This window comes from Erpetoichthys calabaricus, chromosome 6 (assembly GCF_900747795.2).
Source record: "Erpetoichthys calabaricus chromosome 6, fErpCal1.3, whole genome shotgun sequence".
Lineage (NCBI taxonomy): Eukaryota > Metazoa > Chordata > Cladistia > Polypteriformes > Polypteridae > Erpetoichthys > Erpetoichthys calabaricus.
In genome coordinates, this window is record NC_041399.2 from 75,198,741 (window position 1) to 75,219,359 (window position 20,619).

At 36.3% G+C, this 20,619-nt stretch overlaps 1 protein-coding gene across 1 annotated transcript in view; it reads right to left on the reverse strand.

The window, feature by feature from the left end:
- Positions 1–20,619, reverse strand: part of ptprma (protein tyrosine phosphatase receptor type Ma) — a 796,186-nt gene that overhangs the window by 113,103 nt on the left and 662,464 nt on the right. The window contains exons 18-20 of the mRNA XM_051929399.1: positions 11,344–11,418; positions 10,229–10,255; positions 4,790–4,977 (exon numbers count right to left, since the gene is read on the reverse strand). Of these exons, the coding sequence (XP_051785359.1) occupies positions 4,790–4,977; positions 10,229–10,255; positions 11,344–11,418 (290 nt within the window). The remainder of the gene's footprint in view (positions 1–4,789; positions 4,978–10,228; positions 10,256–11,343; positions 11,419–20,619) is intronic.

The following is a 20,619-nucleotide window of genomic DNA, read 5'->3' on the forward strand; positions in this document are numbered from 1 at the left end:
CAGTTACAGTAAAGAAAATGTGCTTGGGGTGAGAAGAATCCCATCCAGCAGTTAAGGGCGATAGCGGCTTGGAAGGTATAATGGAAATTAGGTGTGCTCTTTTCTCCTTTATTTCATTATTTTCATTTTCCTCTTACTAGTCTGTCCCATCATTTAACAATTATTTAACAGATCAGTTCTTGTTGGATCTGTTGTAATTCTGGACTTCTAGCTCTTGTATTTTTTACATTATTTCTTTATTATTTTAATGATGTCATTTTGTGTTGTAGTTTTTGGGTGGCCACAGTCACTTTATTAATTTGTTTACTATTGTTAATCTTGTTACCAGAAGTCATGTCGAGTATTGTGTCACCTTGACACAACCATCTTCCCAGACTTGTAAAGTATAAAGCAAATATTCCAGGAGTTCATGGAAGGCAGACGTCAGCGTACTTGTGTAAAATTGTTCTGTTAATCACCCATCCAACCCTTCAGGGTAATATGCTGGCTACTACAGTATTATTCAAGATGTTGTTGCAACAATTATGTGCAGCATAGTGCAATATCTTACGTTATTCTTTTCATACTACTACTTTGATATTGATGCCTTAGTATCAGAAAACTATAAAACGTCAACATGATTTACATGGAAACTACAATATGCTGAGCTGCAGAGAATCTATATAGAGTGACAAAATAGAAGCCTTTCCTGGGTAAAAGATACATGGAAGCTTTGGATTTTGCCAAAAAAAAAGCATCTAAAGAACTGTCAGACTGCAAGAAACAAGATTCTCTGGTCTGATAAAACCAAGATTAGCATCAAATCAGGAGGAAAACAGGGAACCCATCATCACTTGTTCTGTACTATTCCAGAAGTATGGTGGTGGCAGGATTATGCTGTGGGGCTGTTTCTCAGTAGCAGTGACTGGGAGACAGAAGAGTTGAGGGAGAGCTGAACAGAGCAAAATAGAGCACCAGAGTGCCCTGGACCTCAGACTGGGACAAAGGTTTACCTTCCAAAAGTGCAATGACACTAAACACAAAGCAAAGACAACACAGGAGTGGCTTAGAGACAACTATGGGAATGCCTCTTGAGATATCCAGGCAGAGCAAGACTCAAAAGCAAAGAAACATCTCTGGAGATACCTGAAAATATCCCTCTGCCAGTGGTCACTATCCAGACTGACAGTGGTTGAAATAATTTGCAGAGAAGAAGAGCAGAACATTCCCAAATCCAGGTGTGTGAAGCTTGCTGCATCAAACCCAAGAAGACTCCAAGCTGTAATCACTGCTAAAGGTGTTTCAACCATGTGCTGAGTAAAAAGGTCTGAATACTTGTAACAAGGTGATATTTTGTTTTTTAATTTTTATAAATTTTACAACAATTCCTAAAATCCTGTTTTTTGCTTTGTCATTTTGGGGAATTGAGTATTGCTCGATTTGTGGAAAATCAGATTACATTATTTTAGAATAAGGCTGCAACAAAGCAAAATGAGAACAAGTGATGTGAATACTTTTTGAATCCACTTTCTAGAAAAGTACATGGGAATGTCTGTATTATATAGTATAAATTCGTATTCACCCATAAAGTGATTCTGTACCAGTTAAAGTCTAGAAATATTACCTGCTTCATCTTAACGTGCTAAATGCACCAGGGGCACAGTGTAGGTAACCAAGGGGTTCAGAAATCTAAATGACTCCATGCCTATCTTCTGATCTCAGTACCATAACTGTGGCCATGGAATACAGTTGGAAGCTGAAGGCAACTAAGTAGGAAGGATCAATCCTTCTGGATGTGCCATTCCAGGAAATATAAAAGGATCAGTGCAGGAAGAAAATCTTTTTAAAGAGAAAAGCATACACTGCCCTGGAGGCTGCTCCAGATATCCCAGAATGGAAACCCAGAACCGGAGGGATGATACTCAGAGCTAAATGGGTTGCTGACACACCATTCCCTAATTAAATAAATATACCAAAGTATAACAATTATTGCTGAATCCTAAGTCTTATAGGGTTTTCACCTTCAGGCCTTCAAGGACTGCTACCTACAGTAAAATACAACAAAAAGAATCATATATATATTTTGTTCAGTCTATCCTGTCGTTACAATTAAAAACGGAGTGGTTGTGACAACAACCTGTATATGAAGTAAAGAGACTTCACCTGTGATACAAATGGTGAATTTATGACAACAGTGTCTCTCATGGGTTTTAGCTTTGTTTCTGCAAACATGCACAACACCAGGTGGATGCCTTGAAGCAAAGTCAGCCAAAAAAGCATAAAAAAGTAATACATTTTGTGGGTTTTGATAAGTAATGGTATTAAACAAATGTCCATCCTAAACACAATAAAAAAGACAAACCATACAGCTTAGGTGGACAGATGATTCCTTTTTATCATAACTTAAATTTAAAATCCTTGTTTTGGCTTATGTCTGCAGACATTTAATAAATGAACTCTGCAAAGTATATATAAAAGAGTCTATTTTTAAATGGCATTGAAGTGTTAAAGAAATGTATATAAATAAAATAGAATATTTGTCTGTATGTTTCCTACACAATTCTACACCTTTTGACTGATCTGGACCAAATTTTGCTTTGTTGCTCTCTAGGACCATATGGTCAAAATGGGCTACTTTGGAACACAAAATTTTGACCCCAGGAGTCACCATGTTTCTTTTTATTCCCTGTGTGCTACAATTTGCATACAAGTAGCACCTGTGGGCTCAGGGTAAGTGAAGCAACCAAACAGACTGAAGTCAGCAGGCAAAATGACCAGAGCTTAACATTACTTACCCAGGCAATGCAGTGTGCCTCTTCCTTTGTACTGTAATATAAAACAGACTATTTGCAGGAGGCTGTTGGATGAGGGGCGTGGAAGTGCAGTGTAATAAAAAGGAGAATCCAGTGGTTGTTGTTTAACTCCTGCTTTGTCGGTTTTTCTTCATAACTTAAGCACTGTGAACTGTCCACCTTTAACTAAGAGGATGAGTCAGACATGACAGCGTTCATGGTTAAAACCCAGCAAGGAGTTACTATTATTACAAGGACCTGGATGTGGTTAGGGCTGGCTCAGATTAGCCATGGCCCATAAAGGAAATGAGCATGCTGGGAAAATCAATTAATGAATAATTAATATGCACCTATGTCATGTGTTGCATATTATGAAATATTTGTAAAATGCCAGACACAATCACATAGCTATATTTGTTAAAATGACACACAAGCTGTCTTTAAGAAAAAACATCTTTTTATGGCACTCTGACAGACAACTGTGACTGTTAAAACTGAGTGAGAGTTGGACATGAGTATCTGCAGCCATTCAAACCTCAAGCTTACAGAGTCACACCACAAGTGACCGAAAAGCATGTAACTAATGAACTGGGAGCACAAAGAGGTGATTGGGGTCACTTGGCATTTTCACCTTTTACTCAAAGTAATGAAAGGAATGAATGCATGACCACATTGTTCCTTACAGATCCACCACATCCGTATGTGTTAATCATTATCTGCGGAAATGCACAAGCAGCCTGGTCCAGTCTGACTGGCTCTATAACAATGATTGACATTATAAAGTTATTGCTTTTTCCATCCCACAAAATATTTCTTAGAAGAAATGAAGCAGTTGTTCACATCTTTTACTTATCACCTTGTTGTACTCCTACCAGAAGAACTCTGTTTCAATTGCATATATTGAATGTGCACTTTTCACCATAATAACATACTATTAACATCATTATTAATTCTACTACTGTGCATTTTAGAAAAAGTTTGCAAGTAAAGCTGCTAAATGGTTTTGGGCTAAAATTATCGTGATCAGATTCGCTTCACATAGATAAAATATGAGACCAATGCAGGAAATATGTTAAGGCAGAGAACCCATTATCTACTGCTCCATTACAGGATATTTTTATATTTCTTTTGATATCAAAGTATTTAATTTATGGAAGTTATTAGACTTATTATTAGAATTCCCTTAACCCTTTTATTTTTTTCTTTATAATTCAAGAACTTTGTTGAAAAAATCTGACTATTACTCCATCGATATCCCACCGCTTGAAAATATTTTAGCTGGTAATGAGAATACTGGTAGCAATTCTGAACTTTACCAATTAATGTCATGGTGCCCACTGCTAGACAATCAAAGGCAACTCGCGAAAAGAAACTCAACTATCAATAGTTTAGGCAAGGAGTGGAATCCAATTGTCTGTAACAATCATTCTTTATCAGTCTTTGCAAAACTCAAGGTGATTCATCTTAAAACTGTATAAATTAAACCCTTTTTGGTTGAACATATTTTATTATCTATCAGACAATGTGAGATTTACAGTTATACTATATCCTAATACATAATTTTTTGGAGTTACTTCCAATAGGATTAGATTATATAGCATTCACACTTACTGGAATGTTAAACACTAACTTGTTAGCTAGTCAACTCATTTTTCAAAGCTGGGAGAATCCTAATGCATTATACATAACTCAATGGCAAAACCATATCTTTAATTACCTAAACAATAAAAAAATAAAAATTTCTTTGCATGGAACTATGCACAGCTTCTTTAGAATCTGACAAGAATTTAGTAAAGTTTTTCAAAAATAAGCTAAATAACCCAACATGTATATCTTGTGGAATGTAGGAAGAAAACACATGCAGATACAGGGAGAACATGAAAACCCCACTCTGGGCACTGGATTAAAACTCTGGATGTTGGCAGCACTACTCATTGTGTCATTATCCATTCATCATCCCAATTTAGCAGAAACAAATTTATTATAAAATGTGTTTATTTCTCTTGTTTTCGACATACCTCATATTCCTCTTTAAAGCCGTATCCCTCTGCACATTTCATCTGAGTGATGTGTTGAAGAAGGTCTGCTACTCTTATTGCAGGGTGTAGCTGTCCAGTCTGGTATGGCACATCCACTGGGTCTCTTTTCTTATAGGAGTGAGATTGGACGAGACTGCTTGTTTCACTCGCCATAGTGTGGTTTTCGTCTAAAATAACAAGAGCAGTAGAACTTACTAGTATGGTGCAATTTATAACTGATACAGTAAGCTGCTTAAAAGGTCAGGGAGATTTATAGTCATTCATTAATAAGTCATTTATGTAAACTGAAGGAAACATTAATATCTTGCTACTAAAGCCTAGTACACATTTGTGTCATGAATGACTGAAAATTTTAAAATATTTTGTCCATCTGCTATTAAAGACAAACCTACATTAAATCGAGTTTTATAGAAAGCTCTAATTGAACAAACAAATTAGAACAGAACTTATACACTGTTTGCATAATGGACAAAAATCCACATATAGGAGGCATTGACTGAAACAGGTTTTACAGTATATACTGTATATGTTTCTGTTAATATACTGTAGAACAGAATTGTGCAACCAAAATAAATAAATATATATTATATACTAGTATATAGCACTATGGATATTTAAACACATAACTTTGATATTACTTATAAGCTCATTTTTCTCTTACACATATTGTGTAGGTTGTTACATTAGAAAATTAGGGCCAAAACCTCTTAAAAGGCAAGTCTACTCAAGAAACTATTCATTTTGGACAAAATATTTTAATTAATGATCAGCAGAAAACCTTTTATCACCATAAAACAAATTCCATTGGTTTCGGAAAGCATCTGCAATTTTAGAAAGAGCCAGCAGTCTTGACATTAACGTAATGCCCTGCTCATTCCAAGAGCACAAAGTATATTTTTCCTTTTCATTTTTTAAATATAGAAATAAAAGACTCCTAAACATTTTATAAAGTACAAAAAAATCACATTTAAATGCATATATGTGCATGCAATGTGTTCTTTTACCCTAAATACTAATTAATGAATTATGCAAAAATGTCACATCCAATAAAGTTCATATTCATACAAGACAAATTGACCCGCAGAAATAATTAATTTATTATAAGAGCTACAATTGGAACCCTAACCCTAACCCTAATTATTTAAATTTTGATTTGCTTCAACATATAGGAAAATAAATACATTTTTGGTGGTTTATTAATAAATGTCAATTTCAAAATAATTCTACTCTTTTTCACATTTTCTTAATTAAAAACGATATTTTTAAAGTACTATGTAATTGCAAACCAATGTGATTGTTTTTGCTATAAAACCTGAGATCTTAAATTACCCAGCACTTTGGAGGACCCAGAAAAGAATTTAAACATTTTTATTATTGTGTGAGTAATTTTAATTTAGCTTTGATGGAAATTGAATATGTTCCTATCATTATTCAGGCTTATACTAATGAAACTTGCTGCTTATGGTCAATGTGTGTTACGAGGGCTGGCATGTTGGATGGATGAGGCAATCACCTCAGGCCTCATTTTCATGCAACTGTATTTTTTTAACATAATGAAATTATTATACAAAAAAGATAATTAATTATGAATATTGAGAATCAGATACTTATCTGGTTCCTTTTTACATACTACCTTTAAAGCTGTGAGAAACAGTTTGAATTTTAAAAAAATTAAATTTTGCATAATGCAGTTTGCACTGCTTCATGGCACATGGCACATGTGCATTACAAAGCTACAGATTCATGGAGGATACAGGTGACCATTTAGTTGACTTTGACATGTCATATTGTACATATATATATTATATATATATATATATATATATATATATATATATATATATATATATATATTGATTATGTAATTTTGTAAAATTTGCTTTTTTGGTTTTCAAACATTTGCCTTTCAGGTTTTCAATGTATGTGTCTAGTTAAAAAGGGCAGGTGCCTTTAAGCTTGCTAGGCAGAGTTTGAAGGTATCATGATGGAAAAGCTTGCAAGATGACAGAAACAGCCGAGTTTCACCTCACATTCAATTTCACATACAAAAGCAGTGAGGAATTTTTAATATTTTTTTATAATCAATTTTTACTGATGTGAAAAACAAATAGAAGGCAACAAAAAAGAAAAAATATTTTAATGTGTAGGCTTTGAAGAACCCCCCCCAGCATCCATCCAAAACTCACCCCACACTGAAGCTATTTAAGAAAGTGAATTAAATTAGAACTGATGGAACACACAGGTCACTGACAGTTAACAGAGGTTCACACACCCACCTTAGGAAAGAAATCTAATAGAATAGTATCAAATTTGAAATCAGAGGTTCACTATCAACCACAGCTTGATCAGGGAGATAAGAGTTTTTCCCATCTCTCTCTATATATATAAAATCCAACGTCTGTTTGTATGTCTATCCGCTTTTCACAAGAGAACTACTTAACAGACTTAGATCAGGTTTTTTTTCTATAATTTGCTTGAACATTCCGGTTGATTCTGCGACTTCTGTCATCTCGCTAAGAATCATAGTTTGCTTGCAGGAGTAATTTATCCATGCTAATCCGAGACAGAGGCAGTGGGCCGAGGGGAGGGGGAAGCATGACGTCAGGAGAGGGGAGCTGGGTGGAGCTCTCCTCACTCACGTGCCAGTCTCTGTTCAAAACGGTCTACCTTTCGCGATATGTTGGAGCGTGCCTTGTCTCCACTTAGCTAGTGATACTTGTTTGTTTATTGATTTTTAAAGTTTGTCCTGTTTCACTACTATGGGGGTGGAGCCGCGGGGGACAGCTAGTTTACTAATATTATGCGCAGTTACCCCATTAGTCCGTGTGGCTGACAATTTTAATAAAACAAGGTTGCAAAAAGAGGACTTCCAGACTGAGAAAGTGACCGGTTGGGGACTCTTCCATTGGGAAACTATTAGATTTTTGGCTGCTATTGTGGCTAACGAGATAATGCACAGGTATTTATTGTCTTTAATGCCTAATTTATGTGTTCTATTGTTTTTAATCTAATCATTTACATTTTTTCAAAAAATAACATTATTTTGTTTGTTGTTAGGTGAATGCACAATATCGTGTGAGTATCATATTGAGAATGCTGTTTCGCAATATGTATTGTATGTGAATTAAGTGTATTATCTCAAGCCTAGTTGGGATATAACTTGGGGTGCAGGGAGGGATGGTCAGAAATTGTTTTGCTTCCTGTGGCATTAGTTAACACGCTGGGCCTGGTGGTACCATTTTAAATGTTAGCGAGCATGTTGTCAGTAGCAGGCTAAATAAACTGCAATTAAACACATAAAAATTACAAAATTATTTTAAAATTGTATGTTTTTTAAAAAGAAAACATTGTTTCACAATAGAACATTATTGGAATTATATTTATTTTCTAATTTATTCTCTTTACATGTATACATATATATATATGTGTGTTTATGTATGAAATATATACATAGATTCAAACCCACAAATACATGTGTCTGTCTATATATATATATATATATATACATATATATGTATATACTGCATTCACACACAGTATATAATACACTTTAAGTATGCCACTCATAAAACACTTTAATATTAAATATGTATGAGAACACAAAAAAGTGCACTAAACAAATGGAACATATTGATGCAGTGACAATGGCAATGTATGACATGACATCTTGAACACAATATACAAAAAAAAGTCCACATAATCATGACTGATGCTTTGGTTGGTAACTTGGCATGCCATACTAGCTAATGGCTTCTACCACAGTAAACCATGAACTGGTACACTCGGCATGAGATGCTATATGCCAACTGCCATGCAAGTCAACACACAACAGAACCAGCCGAGCAGGCTACATTCTGTATGAACCACACAAGCCTTCTCCCCCACAGGGCAAACTGGGAACTTACCATTGATTGGCACTTTTTAAGAAGATACATAACAGGTTAATGTGAAGGAAAAAAAAAGGAGGAGAAAAAGGAAACAGGGTATAAGCAACAATACAGTATGAACACCTGCACAATTTTAGCAGAGCTGCTAAAGGCATATGTTATGCCTTTTGGGAGATTTATATTTCTCAAACCAGGTTTACAAATCTAAAGAAAAAATATTACTAACTAAATACTGTTATTAGCTGATTGTAATTACTTAGTTTACCTTTAACTATTTAAAAAGAGGCACTATATAATAATAAATTGACTGCACTAGACTAAAAATATCACAAAGCGACTTCTTTTCCTTAATCGTTGTTTTATTCATTATACACTAAGAAAAGCAACATAATTCATCTTAATTTTATTATGCTGTATAGTTAGGTCTAATAAATGCCACGTGTTCAATCTTATTATAAACTGCTGCATTTATAAATATTGTTTCTAAAATCTATATATCTGCCTTATAAATGCATCCTTCCTAAAATTAAAAAATGATGGTGATTTGCTGAAATCTTTGGAATTGGGCAAAATTGTTTGAACTTTTTAAAAAAAGACCAAACTATCTTCACAAAAAAGAGTAGGATGGCCTGCATGTTGTCATTGTTAAGATTTCATCACAGCAGCCAGGCTGATAGGTTTGCCTTGCTCCCCAGCCCTATTCAACACAAAGTGCAAATCAATGCCAATTGTTCATTTTATTTGCAATACAGTAATGTGGACTTTGCATAACAACTGCAATAGCAAGTCATGCTTCAGACATACTAGATATTGTTCAGCTTTTATGGAGTTACTTGCATTCCAAGGAAGATGCCAAAATATCATTACTTTTCTACTATACATGCCACAAGGGATTTTTCCATGCTTTACAAAAATGAAAGCAAAATATATTGTTCATTTTAATAAAATTTTATCAGCCAAAAAGCCAGAGCAGCATTTAGAATTAATTTTTGCCAGTCTGTGAAGTAAGTTTTAATGATTAACTATAAAAAGCGGGATGCACTCTACCTCGATGTACATTACCTGACCAAGGTGCCCTGGAAAGGTTCACCTGGCATCTGGTTCCTCCACATTTATGCTTGAGCTATGCACAAAAGCCAGATCATCGAGATGCTGTTGGTGTGAATTTTCAACTAGCTGACTTGGCAAATACAGTCAAGGGCCAGTTTGTGCGCACCACTTTATCACTGCCTTCATCCAGTCCACATTGTCTGTCCATGCATATGAGAGGTCATACACAAACGTGACATCACACGCACGACACTTAATGCGGATGGGATGGAGTGAAGCTACAGTACTTCCGATTACAGGAGTTTATCTTGACTTCACAGAGAAGAAAGCAGACAAGTATGGAAGTGAAGTGTTCCTCAATGGGATCAAAAGCATATTAATTCTTAGAGACTTCCAGCAATTCACTTAGTATTTTAATTTAATTTTCATATTCACTATTGCAAAAATGCACCATTGGTATTAAAAAACACAAAAGTCTCACCTAAAATTGCAGTTGGCACAAAGGGATCTTTCCCATACACCATAAGCAGAGCATAGAGGAGGTTAACAGAAAAGAAAAAAAATATGGCGGTAAATAAAGATGCAGTTAGTGTTTTTAGTAGACAGCACTGTACATGTGAAAGAGCAAAGTCACAAAGAGCAAATAAAAATCAAGATTTGAGCTGGTGGTTTCAGCTTTACTTTACTTTTATTGTTCACCTAGAGGAAAGATGACAAAATCTGTTCCTAAAGCGCTTCAAAGTTTTCATTCCAACCAGTTTCCTCACCATTACATTTTATGGCTTATTAGTGCTCTCATTTCACTATGTCACACATTTCTGACATTGGATAATTCACCTGCCACAGAACATCAAGAAAATGTGTTGTGGCCAATGCAGATAAGCATATTTTATTTGTCGCTTTTAAAACCTCCTTTCTTTTCCAATATACTTGAGGATGAATACACACCCATGCAAATCTGATCAGTTTATGTGGGCAGCTGTTTTCTTTCTAGTAGTAACTGGTTAAAAAATGACTTCTGGAGACTAACAGAAGCCAGTTAGAGTTCTAAAGTTCTACTACCCTCAATAGCTGGCCTCTAACTGAGAAGCTTATCAAGTATTTACGCCTAGGCTGTTCTGCAGCAACTGAGACCTGCTCAATGTGCTACTACACTGGGAAAATGGCCTAGAAAAAAGGACAGATGCATGAATTGAGAATTTCAGGCACAGGTTGGAACAAAAACCAATAGTCGCTATGGTGCTTTGGCAAAAGAGCTTGACACCTACAATCTACAGTAACACACTGAACAACAAGCTGTCTTAAAATAAAGAAGTCAGCATTAGAAAACACAACCTGTGTTCCTGTCCTGTCATAATGAATAACATCCCAAATAAATTTATAGATACAGAACAACACAGTAGTTTATAATAGTATATCCATCTGTAACATGCAAATCTTTTGGAAATGAGAGGAAAACTGGAGCAAATATAGAAAGATTTTTGGGAATATAGGGAGAACAACTACATAAGACAACAAGAAAACAATATTTTCCCTGTGGATGGCATACAGTGATATTTACACACACACATACACTCTCTCTTTTAAAATTCTTACCAGGGTAGTAGGAGTTTGGCACTGTTGTGCTCAGTGTGTTGGTTTTCATCGTAAATGAAGATGGAGATGAAACTGCTAAAACAACAAAAAGACACAAAAGGAGTAAATCACACAAGATACACTGTACCTGGCAAAATCCTTACTCATCTTAACAAGCTTTAGAATACGGAAGGGATTAAGAGAGGATTATACTGTGAGCTTTGTTTTGATTACAGAAACAATAATGCTTTTTATTTTCAAAGCCTTCTGGAGCTTTTCTGTTCTTGATGTACTGAGACTTGGTAGAAATATTTTTTTCTTTTTTCCATGATATTTTAATCATGCTAAGATGCGCATGAAACGACTGTTGGGTTAACAAGTGTGCTTGAAACATGGTCTTGAATTAAAAGTGCCAGAAAAACACAAAGACTATAATTCTATTGGCACAAAGGATGTTGTGTTTTATACAGTATGCAATGCATCATATACCTAAAGGTCAGTTGTTTAAGTGAGTCAGTCTTTATATGGCATAGCCCACAATTACAGAATAAACTTTATCACAAGCAACAAATCAAGAAATAACTCAACAGGAACTAGGCGTGCTCTTATATCAAGCTCATAACCAGAATTATTCCCATGTGTGACACAATTACTAAACTTAAGGTATTATTTAGCAATTGAGATTACAGGGGGGATAAACAAAGGGAGAAATATAAGAATAACAAACAGAAGATAAATGATCAGGCTTCCAAACTAGGGCTAGATTGACGGATTTAAATCCCATTCTGTCAGAAAAGGTAGTTTGCCTGCTTGGCTACATCTTTTAATAACAGTAAAAATGAATGTCAATAACTGTCATATCCAGAAATTAGAAGAATATTTCTTACCAAATGAAGGCTACCATTAGGAAGAGACTGGTATTTTCAAGAATTTGCACTTTTGAATTGAATACATGACTCTTGACCAATGAATGAGGGGGAAAGGCAAGTCTTCAATTCAAAAGTGCAATCCTATGTAAAGAGACTTTCTGATTTTTGTACTACAGTCATTTTCCAGTGGTGTTTATTTAACAGTATTTTAGAAGAAAGCATGCATTTGGCACATTGTGACCATATGACTGGGTGACTTGACATGTGGAGTATACGACACAAGTAATGTTATACTTTTTTCATGGATGGATATTGCTTGTATTTGTCACCATAAGCTGCCATTTTATCAGAAACATTCTTACGATAATGTTTTCAGATTGAATAATTCATTTGAAGATTTTCCTTATCGGTAATATGAAAACTAAAATGAATCCAAATGCTGAACTTAAATTTGACTTAGCATTTGGTATAGGAATTTCTACAGTATTGCTAATGTTTGTGGTATGGTATTTACAGGAAATATTAAGAAATGCATACAGGAACTAATATAATTAATCATTACAACATTTCCACAGATTAACACTACCTCAACATGTAAAAAAACAAAAATGTAAAAAATAAATATTTGTCCTCATATTGACTTTTTAAAATTTATAGATGACTCATGATTAATTCGAATATTTCAACATAAAAATTATTTCTTGAAGGGAAAAAACAAAATAAGACATTTGTCAACATTTTGCAAGCTGAAAATACAATTGTACATTTCTTAGAAATACAAAAACACATACATATACTGTACATATAATATATATTCAATTGTCAATGAGAAAAGGTGCAAAATAAGAAAATCTCTTTCTGTGCAGACTAGTCAGTACATTTTTTTTTTTTTTTTGCAGTTTGTTTTTACATTTGCAGCCCTCGTTCTTCGTCTCCACAGCCTCCACATTTCTTTCAGATCACTTACAGACAAATTTCCTTAAACTATGCAGTTTTCCTTACAACTGTTTCAATTTTATACCCTCACTGCTATTCCCTATAGTTTAGACACACTTTTTGCTCATAACACAGGTCAGTTTTCTTCGTTTTCCTTTTCTTTTTTCCCAATCAAACAGTTTAGAGCACACCAGCCAGTTTCTTCTCAGTGTTACAACTAATGCTCTTCAGATTGACCTATACAGCAGTGGTCTCCAATCTTTTCAACTCATAGACCAGTTTTAGCTTGAGGAATTCTTTTTGGACCTTTACAAATTTTCAAGCGGCTTCATTAACTAATATCAGATTGAAGAGTGGGGATGTTGGAGTTGTGTGCTTGTACATTTACTAATGTTACATTGATTGAATAGTGTTGGGGGATCTCCGTGGAGTTTTGAGAGTCTAAATCTAATAATGTTAACTTGACTGACTCTCATGGACTGGAAAAAAATTTCTACAAACCGAAATACTGGTGAGGAGGAGTCATTTCCTTTAAGTGCAGTTGGATAGCCCTCTGACCGCTTGTTACAGGAAGCCTGCTTGTTCTTCTCTCCTATCATTGCCAAGCCACCATTGTCGAGCATGAAGGCACAATGGACATTGCTGGCATATTATTTTCCCAGTCCCTGTCAAAGCATGATCTCTTCTTCACATAATCATGCTATCCAAACAGATATATATTCTGGATTGTATCTTGTGTGGTGCATGCTGAAGCAGAGGCTCAATCTTTCTCTCATGCTGTCTCACATTGGTTTCATTCTGCTGGGTGTTTGCGTTTTAAGTGCTGAAATAAACTGTATTTGCTGCCACTTTTAACTGCTATTGCCTTTTTTACAAACTTTGCTTTTTAAATTAGTTTGTTCCACATTTGATAATTTCATATCTAAACCAATTTCATCCCTTTAAGACACTTATTCAAATTAAACAACTTAATAAAAAAAAAAAAAGCGCAATCCTATCACATATAGATGACATATCATAAAGAAAAATATATTATACTTTATCTCTTGCAAAGGGACTCAGATGACCAAACTTTGTGTGAACAATGGATAATTTCTACACAATCTACTATAATCCATCAATGAATTTATTTACTGAAACTGCTTAATTCCATTTTTAAAGTCTTATTCAGCTGTTGTCCATTCAGGACGCATCAGATGCACAACAGGACTCAATCCTGTAAAGAATGGCAGCAAGCCCTGAAATGCATTCACATAAGGCCAAATTAAAGTGACTAGTTCACCCAACAAGCAAGGAATATAAGATATCAAATTGGAGAGCTTTGAGGAGACAATTGCAGAAACAGAGAGATCAGGCACTATTACCTTTCCTTGGTGAAAAACATGACTTTAATCATAAAATAAACACCTAACCTTTCTAACTGAAGTGGGTAGAGGGTTCTTAATAAATGATAAACTTGAAGTCTTCCAAATGCCTTGCCTACATCAGATCCTGGATGTCACTCTTTGAGATCGACTTGAGATCATACTGAAAAGGTGCCACAGTCAACCAACCGTAGACATGGAGATTCAACGCTGGAGACTATGTTGGTTTGGACACATCTGCCGAATGGACCAAAACCAGACTTATACAAATTGCTATGGCGAAAACGACCACAGAATTGTAAGGTACAAAAAGTGGCTCCAAAAAAGATGTGGGCAAAACAAATTGAGGAGGATCTGAAGAAAAGTCGACAAAGCTTTCAGGATGCCAAAGCCATTGCCTTGGACCACCCAGCATGAAGAAACATCATTAGTGAAATTCAAACCCTTGTGGCACCCACAGCAGTATATGGTCTATAGATAAAACCCTGTCCCATTACTAGATGGGAAAAAAGAAGAAGAAGAAGAAGAAGATGATGATTCCTAAACTGCAAAGATTCTATAGTGCTGGAGGGAATTAAAAAAGGACACAAGCAGATCAAAAGATAATGCAAATGGGCTGGCCCTCTATGCTGCTATATTAGGTTTCAGTACCACTGTGACAACTTGATTACACAGGTTTTAGAATTTAATGTTATATTGCATTGAGGTGAATTTCCAAATTGTTTATACCTTTAAGCAAACCATTTTTAAGCAAAGTGCTAACTGTCTCAGTCTTCTCACTTTATCTATTTCTCTTCTTGTAAACTGGATAAGAAAACAAAGACTCATCCAGTGGAATAATCATTTAATTTAAGTTGAGGTTTATTTCTTCAAAGTGATGACATGTTGCATGTTGGTTGGACATGAAATTAAGAGAAAAACTGTACTCTGTACATGTATCAAAACTATTACTATTACTGCCTCTATGAGTATCCTACTCATGCTTCTTACTTTCAAAATGACAAGCACTGTGTAAAATTATGTACAAATTCACACACTCTTTGTTTCACAGTAAAGTGAAAAAAAGTTACAACCGTGCAAAAAGGTTTTGGGCATAAAATATCTGTTGCTAAAGATAGATCAACAGTAAGGTTTTAATGATATAAGATATGAAAAGCAAGATGTTTGTCAATGGTCTATAATCAAAAATGTTATGCGGGATGCAAAAAAGTATAATGAACTCTAAAATTGGCTTTAATGCTAAAAGTTTATATAATAAAAATGTAGATGCTTGACAAGGTGAATGCTCCTCAGTACTGGTTCCCCTATACACTTATTTAAAAAAAAAACTGAACTGAGTCCAGAAGTACATGCTGCCTTTACTCATCTTGTGGGAAAAATGTTCCCAGCCATTATTAACAAAAAGGTTAAGAGTGTAGAGGAGGTTGATGCTGCAGACTGTAAATTACAGATATTTCTAAGGTACTGTCTGAGAAAGCTGTAATTTCATGTAGCAAATGAGATGAAAAAGACAAAAGAGCACTTCAAAAAGAAAATAATAAGGCCGCACATTTGACTTCAACTACCTCTACTTCTTTTGTGATTCAAGAAATAAGAAAAAAGAAAGAACGCTTTGTTCAATACACTTAGTAATGGTCACAGATGCCACTGTACACAAGGCTAAAGGTCTTGCAAGGCAAGCTTTCTGAAATATTGCTTTTATATCTGAAAACAGATTTCACATAGTGTAGACAATGGTGGGTTTAGTAAAAAATACACTGGTCATGTTGCCTCTTAAAAAACTATCATAATTTCAGTGTAAATAACTCAGAGACGCAGCTTGGATTGAAACATGAATTCATAGGCCTTTCTTTTAATAATAATAATGTATGCAAACATTAACAAAAGGGCAAGCAGAAGCCATCTACAAATATACCATCTACATGTATGAAGAAAACATAGAGTAAATCAAATAATTTGATCATTTGCATGATCAAAGTATGGATAATAAATTACACATACAATATTAAAAAGCAATATGGTGGTGGACATTTTTGGAGGATAAAAAGCCAGACACCATATACTGGATGTCAAGTACACGGCTGTAATTTGCAATTCCCAACAGTGACCAAAAATAGGTTATTTTAACACAAGTAGGCAGGCTACAATAGATATGGTTGTGGCTGACCCAATCTAGAGGGTAAGACTAGAAATTTAGGTGGCTTTGAAAGTGACACTTAATTGGATGCCAAAGACACCAACAACATATCATACATTCCACTACTTTTTCAGTACTACAGATACATCACCACTCTAAAAATATCCAATCAATGGTATCCTTTGGTCAGAAATAGACCTCTAAATAAGAGGTTCACCTAAAGCTGATACAACTAGAGTAGAGTAACAGATGGGATGAGGACAGTCAACTAATAGCCGAATAGAAGCATGGCGGTAAAAAAGGCATACTGGAACACAAAAACACACAACTTTTTTTTACTTTGTCACAGTTAAGGTATGCCGGCTTTTGACCTGATCAAATTTCACTTTTGACAGTGAAAAACAAGAAGGTATGGTTGCTTGGGTTTAAGGAACACACACACTTGACACAGGAAGACAGGAAAAAATATTACTGGATCTCAAATTTGGCTGATTCACCACATCCTGTTGATTCCACTAGGATATGGTTAAAGTCCTATGATGATTTTGAATTATTTCCAGATGTTTAAGATAGCCAAAATGTCATGATGTCATGTGGTCAAGCAGTAGTGGTGTGAAGGACTGGAACATGATCTTTTAGTGGCCACTTTGAGAGATTATATGGAACAAGCCAACCCGCGGCGTAGCATACGCCACATAATTATGTATTGATGGGTGAACACTTCCTGAAAGTTCTCGGACGTGAATGGCGATAGTAACTGGTAGTATTTGGCACATCGCCACAATTTCTGCCTCACCACCATAAACTCCCAAAATATTCATGTAGTGAGCATATTGTTGAGCAGACTGTATGACTATGCTTCCGTGACTAAGAACAACGGACGGCACATCGCCAAAGTTATCCCAATGTTGGCAAACAAAGGTTACAGCCATATTGCGAAGTTCGAGAGCAACAGTTTCATCAATGACTTTTTTCCAAAAATATCCGACTGATAGAAACAAACAGTTACCTGATGCAGGAATTTGTATAACATTGAAAGAAGAGTTGTTTCCATGAAATACATGTGAAGTGGTGGCCATGTTAGGAAAATGAACAGTCAACGTGGCTCAGAGGTGCATGTGGACCATAGTACAGACCAAAGCGACTCAGGACGTGTTTGGAAAATGAACAGTCAACGTGACTCACAGGTGCATGTGGACTATACACCAGTGTTTCCCAAACTCGGTCCTGGTGAACCCCTGTGGCTGCAGGTTTTTGTTCCAACCAGCTTCTGTTTTTAATTGAACTCCTGGGCTAATTAACTGATATTTCCCAAGTTCTGTGTTTAGGGAACAAAATTGTCATTATTAAGATACAATGAAGAGGGAAAAACTGCACAGAGAAAGGGCAAAGTATAATGAAATCAACAAAAGAGAGTTAAGCATTTAAATCTATAGCAAAAGCAGAAATATTTCTAAATGTCTTATAAATGTAAAAACCATGCTGCTGTGCTTTTCTGAATGTCGAATAAACGAAAAAAAAACAGCTAATTACATGAGATCAGTGCTATCAGGTGTTGTCAATGATTAGGAATCTGGTTGGAACAAAACCCTGTAGCCACAGGGGTTCACCAGGACCGAGTTTGGGAAACACTGCTGAACACAGACGAAAGCAACTCAGGTGAGGAGTTGGGGGCGGGTAGTTGCAGCCATTGATTATTCAGTGTTGTTTGCCTGGGTGTCTGATCTGCTCGACGGGATCAGAAACAAAAGGAAAACAATCAGAAATAAAAGGAAAACAATGTGAAGGCAATGTCACAGGTGTTCCTGTGGTATAGTGGGTCCACAGCTCCCCTTCAAAAGGCCATCCTCTTTAATAAAACCCCTGTGTGCGTCCAGTATCTGTGTGTGTGTGTCTTCTGGTGAAGTGCGCATGCGCGGGGCACGAAGCGATGCTTCAAAGCAGATGCTTCAAAGGCCGCCTGACGCGTCACACAAGACAGAGAGGGTGGGACCTATAAAATATCGCACGGCCGATCCAATCAGATTTTGGTAAATGAGGTAAGACCTAAAACATAAAACACAAAAAATCCAATCAGGTACTGAGACGCGGAGACCAGCTTCCCCATTGTTGTGTAAGAGTGTAAAACACGAAAAATCCAATCGGGTACTGAGACGTGGAGACCATCTTCCCCATTGTTGTGCAAGAGTGTAAAACACGAAAAATCCAATCGGGTACTGAGACGCGGAAACCAGCTTCCCCATTGTTGTGCAAGTGTTCACTCTGAGGATGTCAGATTTGCGATTAAAAAGCTTGGCCCGGGAAAGTGTAAAGTGTCAGTCGTTGAAGGGGTTTTCCTAAATATACGAATTTTCATGATATTACAACACAACGACTTTTAAAAGTAGATTTATTTTCGCGCACATTAAATCATTTGCCGGGGTAAACCTGCTGATTGCCCACTGTTGTGACAGAAAATTAAACACATATTACGGACAGCAAAGCCAGTATTACTGTCAGAGAAAATTACAGGCATTTTACGGAAAAAATTTAATGAGGTAAAAGGTCCCTTGCCATTTAATATAGACTGTTCCTACTAATGTTTATGGACTACTGTTAATGGGCTTAATGTCTAGTTTTTAAATAAATAATCACCGCAAGGACTGGAACGTGATCTTTTAGTGGCCACTTTGAGAGATTATATGGAATAAGAGGCTTTCATTTTCCAATTTGACTTCTTGAAACTTTAAATCACTTATTCCATCAGTATCAAGGCATTTTGAAAAATGTACTACTTGATGTTTTCAGAATGTGTTGCTGTTTGGTGGTTCTGTTTGCTTTGTTAATTTAAGGTCAATGCTTTTTCAATACTTTAGAAAATTTGATGTGTTAATCTGTCCACGCAAGAGTCAAAACCATTGGACAGCCAATGGGGTTAGGCTTGTTGGGGATCGGAACTGGTGTGGTGCTGAAGCATCACCCATTGCAAGGCACCACTCAGGTCCCAATTTGAAGCGGCTCATCTGGGTACGTGTGTGGAACATCTTGTCTCTCCAGCATTATGATAACCATCCTCTGCTGTTGGAGGAGCTTCATAAAATCCACACTTCAGTGGCGGCACTCTTTGAGATTCGCAGACCTGGGACTGGTCGAATCTCTGTAGGTGGGTACATCTTTTATGTAGCATATTGGCTCCTTCTGATGGTGTCCGATGTTGCTACTTTCAACAAGCATAGCATGAGACTCAGATTAAGGCACTCTATGGATGCATTTGTCTGTCGTTTCAGTGTATGCTCCGACCTCAGTGAGTGATATCTTGGTAAGGGAGACATTTTACTTGCAACTTCACTTGGTAGCTGATTGGTGCCCAAATAGTGTCACTCCTCTATTCACGGGTGACTTCAATTCAACCACTGACACTAACAGGGCTAGCTATGAGGATTGTGTAGGTCCCCATGGTTCTGGTGACCATGGTGAAAGTGGCTCCATGTCCCTTGACTTTGCAGAAGGTCAGGGGCTGCGGATTGCTGGATCCTGGTTCTAGCACCCTAAGCATCATTGTTGGGACTTGGTACTCCAATACTAGTGCTGCGGTGAAGAAGATTGATCACATCCTTGTAGGCAGATGCTGGAGGTTCTTGCAGGCTCTACAGAAGTTCCCAGTTTTTGAATTCTGACCACACATTATTGCTACTCTGAAGATCCAGCTTAGGTCCAGTTGGCTACCACCTACTAGGAGATTGAGGTTGGACCTGGCCAGACTCCAAGATTAGGCTGTTTCTAATGAGTAAGCACACAGTTTGTGTGAGGAACTTACAGAAGAACATAAGCATTACCAAATATGTTCCTTAGAGAGTTGCAGTCAGGATGGCTGATGGAACGGTTCTTATGGATGAAGCTGCAATTGTGACCCACAGGGCTGGCTACTTTGAGCAGCTGTTTAAAGTTGATCGTCCAGCTGGGACGTTCTTGAGGCTGATCCACCAATTAGCTGTGAACCACTCAATCTACC